Here is an 11,403-nt window from a genome sequence, read left to right on the forward strand (position 1 = left end):
CTGAGCCAAATTGTCGACACACTTACGCACTTGTCAGAGATTAAATTTAAAGTTATACGTAAGCGACCGAAACAATGCAGTAAAATCATGAGAAGATCGTGCATGACATTTAAAGTGAACGCGTGATTGACTCCGTAAATATAGTATCAATTGTTTCAAAACGTACGTTTTAAGGGGACGCATACTTTGAAATTAGAAAAAAGGTGGGTGGGGTATTATAAAATTTACCTGCAAAAAAGTACAAGGTTTTGGTAAATGAAATGAATACTGTTTCAACTGTTATAAGTACACAAAGGATTGCTCACTAAAATAAAAATGAGAAAAACTGAAACAAGAAAGTTATTGTTGAATTACATAAGACTTCTTGTGTACATTCAAAGTCAATAATTAAGACTTTTTGGTGCGAAAATAATAGTGCTTTATCTTGTCCAAGCATTTATCAATGTCCTACAGATTCTCATTTAAAGAAAGAATGTGAAATAAGTTCACTGTCTTGCTTTTCTTTTCGCATATGTGAGCTAAAACACATTATTTAGTTTGTTTACAAAGTAGTGCATAAGAAAAGATACGGTGGTCAAGGAATGCCACATTCAAAAACTAAAAGAGTATATTCCCCTTAATACATTAAACATTTATCGTTACAGAAGTCTAGTGGCTTACAATAAAGGCCTAGAAATGTTGCCATTATTAATTTTTAACTTGGTATTCATGAACTACAAAGCACTTAAATATCAAAACACATTCAACAAACTTTTGAAAATGTATTGTCTTAAAAATCCCTAAAATAAGGTATGAAATTTGGTTGAGAGGTCCAATCAATGTGTATATGTGCAAAAGTAACATTCTAATCTTGTTCACAAAAGTTACTAATACACAGCAGGAATGTCAATGATCAAAACTGGACGAATATACAGTTATCCTCACTTTAATGTCATTTATGGTTTGTCCTTGAATTCTCCACCATACTTTTCATAACTCTGTTTGCACGAGTTGCACGAGAATGCTGTCATTCACGTAAAAAAACGGGGTCAAATAAGTTGTAAATGCAATATCATCTAAACGTAATTAATGGATTATGCAGTTCAAGATAAACTTTATCTCATAACGTAACGAACATGTATAATGTTATAACAACGACTTTACTTACACTGATTTAAGTAGCAGTCGGTTTATAAGTGACTTTATTGATTCATTTTGTGTTTCGTTATTTTTGTCAAAAAGTATAACGGAAGTGCCTCACAACTGAAGCGGAAACCATTTGATGCGCAAAGTAGTCCACTGTAAGTAATATTTTTTGACAAATGTCCACAGAAATTAATAATTTTCTAATATTAAAGACAAATATCTGAATAGGATTCATTATTTGATAAGAAATTATAATTATCGACATGTTTTTTTTTTTAAAAATCGTACACGTGCTGACACCTAAGTTGTCTCCCGTTGTTTATTAGAGTTACCTTTCGTCCGGCGCAGTAATACATTTGCAGTGAATCGCCGAGAAGTCGTGGGAAAATTAAAAACCATGTAAATAAACTAAAATTAACCACCTTTTCAAGATGAATTTCAAGTGATCGACATTATGCATTTAACCCGCCTGACCCGTGTAGCATCTTAGATATCTGTTCTAAGGTATTCATTGTGTAGAATGTCATGTTATGCCCTTGCAATGCTCATCCCACTCTGATTTTTTTTTTGTTTACAATTTTTATCAATGAGAAATATGGCGTCCATCCCGAAAAGAACTGACGTGGCGTTAATTTTTTACATGTTTAAGCAAACCTGGTGTGTTAGAAAGAAAATCTCATCCCTTCAACATTATTTGGAACACTGTTATTGTAACAAAAACCTGTTTTTTCCTTATACAAAAGCTTAATATTTTGTGTTGAATGTACTTTCACAAAGACCTCTGTTTTCCTATTACATTCATAGTACCACATCCTTATCCACAAAATACTGAATATTACAGGTGTCCATCAGTATTATATCAGTTTAGGAATATGTTTTTTATTTTCCCACCATCGATTTCTTGAATATGCACCCCTTCCGCATTTCTGTATGAACTGTGAATGTAGCAATATGCGTCCCCTTAAGTGAAAAAAATTTCGACCAGTTTTACATATCTTGAAAATTGATCTAAACATGACTTTACTGTAAAATTTTAACATTCAAGTTCTGAGCAGGTCTGGATATTTGTTAGAAAGTTAAAACGGGTATACTTATCCGTCAGAAAATGCTTCATGAAACAGAACAAATTATTTTACATAGAAAAATATTGAGAATGATATAATTGCAAAAGCTACAAACTGCACACATTTCCTCCAAGTTAATTAATAGTATGCTAATGAAAATTGTGACGATTTTCTGTACAATTAACATGGAACAGACATTCCGAGCGTGTCTGAAATTGGACTGACAGTTGAAACAGTTTTAAAGGCAGATTTTAGGTAGTGGAAGTTGATGGGAAACTGGATAAAGCACATTTCTTGTTTTCTAAATTTGCTAAATGTCTTTAATTCATATCGAACTAATATTTGACATTTTTATGCCTTTGCACTGTACAAGGTTTCATTGATTCTATACTTGATTGACATCCACAAGTATATGACAACTCTTACACGTGAATCAGATGTGGAGAAACAAAACAACATTAAACTGTATAATGTTTATTCAAATCGTTGCCATGTCAATCAAAACGGAGGCCTCTAACTACAAACATCTTAATTTGTTGTACTCATTACTTTCATTTTCAAGCAAACTGAAGCTTTTTATATCTTCTCGATGTTGTCAGCTCAGTTTTTAGCACATTTGGTTGTGTCTTTTTGACGTATGCTAAATCTTGGTATATTATGTTACGCATTTCCTGAGATAATGTAATAATAAATCTATAACAGTACATTTTTATACGGCAATGCATATTAAGTGTCAAATTAAAGAGCTAATAAACTTATTTTTTAAATAATTATAAAAATACAACATAAAATATCATTAACGCCAAATTTTGACTGATTGACTAGACACATATTGATGATCTCAGACAGAGACTATTTTCTAAGTGCGCACGGATTTTTCATGCAATACAAAATGTCATGTCCTAATTGCTGACAAATATTTTTACCGGTTCATAGGATGTTGGGCATTATGTTATATCAATAAAAATTGTGACACATATTGTCTTGTTCTTTCTTCAAACTATTTTTTATCAAACATTCTTCAAATCCAAAAGCAATCTGGACTACGTAGAACAAAGAAGCATGTAGGTAAGTCAGTTACCATTCTCGGAATAGGTCTGCATTGTGTTTATAGACCTGGGAGAAGATTTGAAAACCTCGCTCGCTACGCTCGCTCGGTTTAAAAGTCCCTCACAGGTCTATAAACCCAATGCTGACCTATTCCTTTGAACAATAACTATTACTTATAAACTTTAGGTCAATATGTAAGGTGAAGAACCTCTCTGTTTTAATGTATTTCTTGCATAACAGAGATAAGGAGTGTACCATATTGGTATGTATAGCATTTTTATAAAATGAATACACATTTAAATGGGCCTTCGAGTAACTTCGAGGACAGATTTAAGATTACTCGGAGCAGAGTGATTATATTTACATAGTGATAAGCGAAATAACACAGATTTGTAAATAATACTGTAGTATTTTTATCTTACTTCACAATAAACCATTTTCTTTTGTTTGCTTATGATATTTTATCACTTTTTGAGTGGGTACGGCAGTAATAGTTTTATCCTATTCACAATTCCTTCCAAATAAATACATTAAAGGAAGATCATTTTCACAATGAAAATTAATCACTTCAATGCAAGATTTTACCTTCGAGGTAAAACGGAAAGCGGGTTTTCTGCGTGAGCTGATCTGTAGTGCAAAAGAGTTCAGATGACTAGTAAACAATCTGCTATGATTCATGAAAGTGTATCCACAAGAGATTCATGTTAAGGCTACTGTAGATGTTATGTAAAGTTTTAGAATGCATAAACTTTAAGATAAGCAGTTGCATCATTTACGACGCCAACTTTAACCTTTTGACAATTAATAATCTCGCGTATTAAAATTGTAAATACGCTGATGCATAAGTACTTCGATCTACGTCTAGAATAATAATAACTAAAACGTTTACTTTTCATAATTTCTGTTAAGTCATAAATGGGTACTCACAGCTTTGAATGACTATTGAACATGTCTGTGTGTCGTACGGGTAGTATGTCAAGTCCATCGCGCAGTGTGATTTAACGCTGAACCTGTTGAGTGTAACTCAAATATTAACACAAAAATAATGAAAAAACGTCATGTCTATATCAGTGGTATAGTTAAACATGTTTACAGGAAATAGCTGGATGTAAAAAATGCGACCAGGAAATTTCAGTGGTACTCTTGTAATGTGTATATGTAGTTATATGAACTATTTTCTTTAGTAAACTTTCTCCACATTAACTTCTCTTATAGCGATACAGTTGTACTATTAGAGGTTGAAGACGAATTATTTCATATCAAATCATCACGGAAAACATACGCCTCGGCCGGGGATAGAACTCACGACCCAGCGATCCATAGATGATGAGTTTTGTACAATACCTTAAACACATATATATACAAAACTGTCAGGGCACTCAAATAAAAATAAGCTGTACATTCAAGATTCTCTGGACGTCAGTAAACAGAATATACACTACCTGCCACTGTAAAGCACACTACCATTTTTGTATATATATGCTAATTGATTCTTCGTAAAAAATCCATGTAGTTCTGCCTTTCTTTCGTGGTGGAAAAACAAGTCCGGTATCCAAAGTCTGTCTACAATGTCATCACCTAATGTAAGTGAGTCATAGGAAGTTCTATTGTCCGTGAAATTGAGACGATTGTCTGTCCAGTTCAAACGCATGTACAACGTGAATTCAAGCTCCTGTTCGGGAAAAAAGATAATTTTGTCAAGGAAAACGCTATTAACGATTATATAATTCTGTCTCATGTATGCAGATTGTTTTAGTTTTACGGTCATGGGTAAATGAATTTCTATAACATTGTGTAATAGGCCTCAATTTCACCAAAAACGTACACATAACTTAATAATGTAAGCTTCAAAAATGTCAAACAATAGAAACAAGATGCATATTGACAAGTTATTTAGTGACAGAAGTTCTCAAAAATTTCTTTTAGATTACCTCCCCTTATAATTTTAGTTTTTCGTGAGTTACCTCCCCTGAAAACCTGAAAAAATATTTTCTCCTTTTCCCTACTGAGAATTTTTTTTGTTATGTGTATCAGAATCATAAAATGCAGCTTTCTACCGCAAAATTTTCTCGAAACTCAAGTTTAGATTCTCACAATCAAAGAAATTACAAAATGTATATATTTCCTATAGGCATCAGTGTTAACTTCAATACTGATTATCTCCCCAAAAAATGATAACGATTGAAACATCTCTCGGTGAAAAGTTTTAATTTTAAATGTCTTTAAAGTGATCTAATTTAATTTAAATATTACCATCCAGTTACAAGATATGAAAGATGGATATTATAACATGTTTTCCTTAAACAAAAATAAATCATTGAATGGTAGGATAATCATAACTAAAACCGTTGTGTTAATTTATTGGAAACTTTATATATGCCTACAAACATTGGTAATTTGACCATTAAAAGTGCAAACTATCCTGACAATAATCATTTAAATGCACGTCTTTGCATGTTTTATGATTAAAAATATAAGTCAGTCAGATATTGAAACATTTATCAAATACATATAGGTTTTAAAATAAATATATATGTATTGCAAAGGTGGGGATTGTCACTGCGTATACAATAGATCATAATGGGGAGTATGCATGGAAGTAGAAAATATCAAATGACACGAAAATGTTTCAAATTATTTTAGTAAACGTGAAAACATTAGTTCGCCATACTCAGTTAGATAGTGAAGCTGTCTATTAACCATATGTGTTACGGTCCGGTCTATTGCTATAGATAGATTGATAGAATTTATTGTGGTAAAATAGACAATATATCGTAAAACAAATACAAATTAAATTTCAGCATAATAAATTTGAACATTAAAGTGCAATTGTATATGACAAATAATCAATACCTAAGATAACATAAAAAGTGAGCTTTAAGGTTTCTTATTTCCATTGTGGTCATAAATTGTGTATTGTAACTTACCTTTTCTTTTCTGAACAAAAACTTTAGCCATTGGCCTTTTTAATAACCTGATTGGCTATGGACTCGTGTACGTTCCACACCTAGGTATTTGATGGTTGAAATTGAATTTTCATTGCAAAAAATTATTATCACATGACCTCAAATTAGGATCAGAACCAAATTGGACACGGTCTTACCGGGATGCAAGGAAAAATTGTTATCAGAAAGTCAGTTACTTACACTAGTAAGATCATCAATATTAATGTACTCAATGTTTTACCTACTACTAATATATCCAAGTCATCGGCATACAGGAGTAATTTATTACAAACCACGGTAATCTTTTAACAGGTTCAACTAAAAGACGTAATAAAGTAGCATTCTCTCTAAAAGCATGTGAATAAGCTTGGTGTAAATTATGTTTAATTGCATACACTAATTTGTCACCTTTGTATCTTTTTTTTCGTCGTTATATACAAAACACCATCAGCGAAAACTGAAAACTTTTCAGATTTGATTTTGTACATCTATGTGAATTCAAAATAAGCTGATGCAATTGTTTGAATTTACACTTGACTTAATTAAAAATGCTATATGTTTTGAAATCATACAGCTGCCCAAATCTCAATTCTAGATTTCATTGAAGTATTATTTTCTATTTAATGACATAAGAATGAAAAATACGTGACAACTGAGTGTTTGCAATGAGTAGGTAAGTAGAGATATGTTCTAAGTCCACTGTAAAATGAATGCCATTGCAAAGTTTGTCTAGCTGATTATTAGCGTCTTATTTGATGGTTAATAAATGTTTTTGTATTTCAGTAAACTGATTAAGGAAGACTTATATGCGCGGATGTCGACATAGTCTCTTATCTACTTATACTTTATCCATAGAAATGAAGTTGGCTGAAGTGTGTAAAAAACCATTTTGTAATAATTCGGAGAACTATGGAATGCTTTTGTAAATACACTATATTCGTCACATGCTGATGTCAAACAAATAGAGATATTAAATTGTTGCTACAAATTTTACCTGGCTTATAAAACAACAACGTACTGATGCATTATGACTCCAAAATGGAACCTGGTAGTAACTTTGCTCTGTCGCACTGTTGAAAGATAATGATCAATTACCGAAGGTTGCATGCTTACCATGTCTATGTCACTCTCAGAATCAAGATCAGTAATGGACAGTTCTACCGAAACGTTTGTGACGTTTGCTGAAATACAATATTATTATTATTATTATTATTATACCAGATTTATATAACGCCCTTTTTATTATCAATTTCACGTTCAAAGGCGCTTTACATAGTTCAAATGCAGTCACATAAGGCGCATTATTCATCCTCTACTAGTACAGACACAGAGCGATCTCACCAGAGGGACAGAGTGAGACAAAGCCCCCACGACAGAGATCAGAAATCAGATACAGGCTTGTCCGGCTAATTTAGTCTAGCTCGTTGCAAATATACAGCCTGGTTCCTTAACGTGCTCAGTGTACAGCACTGATACACGCAAGGAATACCTGGGCTCCTGGCCAGTACACCTCTAGTTGGGTTGGAAACACTGAAAAGCGTTTCTGAAAATTCCCAAATAGCTGCCGGGGTTCGAACCCCCGACCTCAGGATTGGAAAGCCAGCGTGCAAACCATTGAGCTATCCGTCCACCCGTAGTTGTTTATATGTACATGTACTTGCTTTCTCACAAATGCCTAATACATTTTCGAAATGGGGGAAAAGAATTCAGTGATTAAAAAAAGAATGTACATGACTCTAACAATGTTTATTTTTAATATGCTTGAATTCAAAGTAAAGAGGAAAATAGTTGTTGTAACTCTAAATAAGCGTATTTTATGTGACTAATGCCTATAATTTGTCTTAGCAGTTAAGGTACCGTTGTAAAAGTCCGGCGGTAGGCTATGGTCATAGCGCTGCTCACTAAGTAGATAGTGAATCAAATCATATCTGAAACACAATGAAAGAAAGACACGATTAAATGTACATAGGTTTTCGTGTTGAGTTATTAATCACGATTGATGTAGTTTTTAAGATTATGGATTTTGGAGTATAACAAAAATTATCGGCTATTGATTACACATACTGGAAACTCTTGTGCCTAATTTAGATAAGAGTGTCCGATATGCAAAAGCAAATATTTTAATACAAGTATATTTTATACATACATTTATCAAGAAGAATACCATGAACTAAAACTAAACTATAACCTGATTTGACTCTACGGAACTTCTATTTACGGAAGTAAATTTCCGCGCTGACGTATAGGCCATTATCAATAATGGTTATAGGTCTAATTGTGATAATGTGATAATACATCAAGCAATACTTAAACAGGAGTATTTCGAGCATAACATTTTTAATTTTTATAATTCACCTTATAATCCTGAAGGTTAATGAATGGCAGGCGCGCATCAAACACCGTTTTTTGCTTACCACTGACCGGTTTAAGGCGATGCCTTTGATTTTTTGTTTTATCCCCCAGTGTTTTCTTTGTCTGAATCTACTTTTTTACAAAAGGAGAAAGTAAGAAATTGAATCGATATTTCGGCATTATCTGGTTTTAAGTTTACTTGAAAAATATTAACAAAAAATATTTTCTACTTGAACGTACACATTTTCTTCATATGAATTTTATCGTAAAAAAGCACACTACTCCGATTATTAAAAAAAAAAATAGAACAGAACTTACAGATTACAGATTCATTTATAGGAAAAAATCTCTTTTAACACGACATTTAATTTTCAGGTCAACATCTGGATCAATGATTTTCTTGTAGATTTTATTCGTATATACTTGCATTGTATTCTGTATACAAGTATCAGGACTCTCATCCAGTACAAATAACATTGAATTTGAAATGAAAAAAAAATCATGCATTAAATCAAGCGCCTGTGTTAACAATATACAGTCATATTTATCAATCTAAGATTGACTTTTGAAAAATCATTGCAATAACAAAAGCTATCATATATGAAAAGTACAATCACGTACAATTTCCATTTTGTGATACTTTATGTACTAACATACAGTCTTGAGGCATGGGAATTATAGCCAGTATCCAGTGCAAAACCATTGTTTCGACATCATCAATGCGACGGTTATGGGATGAACATGAAAATCTCTGTATACTATAAACATTGATCTACACCAGCTCTCTTGCGTCTGATTCTGTGCTGAACAAGACAAACCGGACAGGATCGCAAAGAAATGTCCTGCTATAAACAATAATGTAACTTGTAACTCCTATATACAATCTAATGATCGGGGAGATGCTCGATTTAGTTTTTTTTATGTGGTAAATGCTTCATAATTGAATTGACGCTTTATTTGCCTTCCCTGGTCCTGTATGAATGTATTTGAAAGCAAAACGTTTATTTGTATACACTGATAGCTATAACGTTAACATGTAAGTTCATGTTATGTCGAACTATGGATTTTTGTTCATTTGGAAAACAATGGGGTTAAATCGTCAAATTTCAGTAATTCAACAAATCGGTTATTTTAACAGTTTCTAATATTCTGATTTACCTCCTAAGTCAGTAAATCGGTTACGTAATTTGTTGTAAATAAAGATTCAATCAGTGATTTTACTTCAATGTTCGTATTTGGCTTTTTTTTTACATTTACATAGCAGTCTGAAATGACAATATTAACCTTGACGTGTAGTTTTTTTAGGCGGTTAAATCTATATAGTGATATTAATATAATCATATAACACATGGAAATCAGGTAACATTCAATGAGTAAACATAAAGAATCATATCCACATATAAATGTGAAGGAATACTTCAGATGCCTTGTTCATATTGTTTTGTTTACCTAAATATGTAATGTGTCTGCACTGACGTTCCATATTTACCTGGTTGGTTCGATATATTGACCAGAGGTTACTGTGACGGTTATGAGACATAGGAGGTACTTCAAATATGCCACTGATGAGGTAGACAGTCTCCTATTAAGCAACATTTTACCTGTAAATTTAAAACATGAATTTATTGACTTGAAATAAACTGACTGAATGTGGTAAAATTTGATAATTACAGACGGTAAAATGTACACTGCAGTTTTAAAGTTTACAATATTGTAAAATTGCAGTTACGAGAATCCAAAACAGCTGTTCAAATAAATAATTTTCAGTACCTGGCATAGTGGGTTACGAGAAATTACTGCTTCTTCAATTCGAACCAGCTGGTCGTTTTAACAAATTTATATTGGTGTTTTTGTCATATCACTAAATGTCTGTCATAATTGAAACCAAATGCTTCGTTAATCAGAAGAAACCCACTATGATATGAAAGCCCCAGAAGTCATGCTATCTTTGTGAACAGGACTTCTGAAATAGAAATTCTTGAACTTATTTAATGCGTTCCCTATATAATCTTCTTTTGCTAATGCGTCTTACATATCAAGAAAAATCACATATTAAACAAACGCTACAACACAAGGGATAATACTTTGAACAACTCTAAAAGATATTATTAGTGAAAAAGGAACGAGAGCGTTATTTAACTAGTCTAAGCCTAAACAGCCAATTAGCAGCCTAAACACCCAATAAGCAGCTTAAACAGCCAACACGCAGCCTAAACAGTCAATAGGCAGCCAGAGATTTCGAGAGTTTTCACTCTTTCGTAAATTATTAGTTGTATTACCATTCATAATTTATTGATAATATTATGCCTTCATGGTTCTGTGTTGTACTGACTAAAACACAGTTCATGAGATCACTTTTACATTTAACGTTATTTCACACTTTAGACTTTATAAACAAAAACCGGATAAATATCCTATATGGAAAGCCAAGTTAAAACAGATCGCGGCATTCTTAAACCTCAACGCAGTGCATGCGAATGTACACACGATCAACACAATTTCGCACACTAAACAAACACTGAAGGACAACACAAACAAATTAAGGACACATTGGGGCACCGTCTTGGGGAACGGCCAGTGGCAAAATCGCCACTGGAGCACACCTATAGCATATAATAGAAAGTTTAAAATGTTTTTCACATCTTTGACATTAACATATAGAATTGGTTTACATATATACACTTTTTCCAGTTTGGGGTTAAGCTTATGGTCAATGACATTTCTAAATTTCGAGCTTTTGTTTTCGGTATGGCGGATCTTGTGACTACCAGCTATTTGGACTACTTGGCCTTCGGACTTTTGTTTGTTTGTTTTGGGTTTAACGCCGTTTTTCATTAGTATTTCAGTCATGTAACAGCGGGCAGTTA

General features: G+C 32.7%; 1 protein-coding gene across 1 annotated transcript in view; it reads right to left on the minus strand.

Moving 5' to 3' along the window:
• The window catches only part of LOC128551300 (glutamate-gated chloride channel-like), a 32,613-nt gene extending 22,482 nt beyond the window's left edge, over positions 1-10,131 (minus strand). The window contains exons 1-5 of the mRNA XM_053532109.1: positions 10,026-10,131; positions 8,042-8,112; positions 7,298-7,365; positions 4,682-4,911; positions 4,167-4,249 (exon numbers count right to left, since the gene is read on the minus strand). Coding sequence (XP_053388084.1) covers positions 4,167-4,249; positions 4,682-4,911; positions 7,298-7,300 — 316 coding nt within the window. The 5' untranslated portion in view covers positions 7,301-7,365; positions 8,042-8,112; positions 10,026-10,131. The remainder of the gene's footprint in view (positions 1-4,166; positions 4,250-4,681; positions 4,912-7,297; positions 7,366-8,041; positions 8,113-10,025) is intronic.
• Positions 10,132-11,403: the final 1,272 nt, after the last annotated feature.

The sequence above is a fragment of the Mercenaria mercenaria genome, chromosome 19 (assembly GCF_021730395.1).
Source record: "Mercenaria mercenaria strain notata chromosome 19, MADL_Memer_1, whole genome shotgun sequence".
NCBI lineage: Eukaryota > Metazoa > Mollusca > Bivalvia > Venerida > Veneridae > Mercenaria > Mercenaria mercenaria.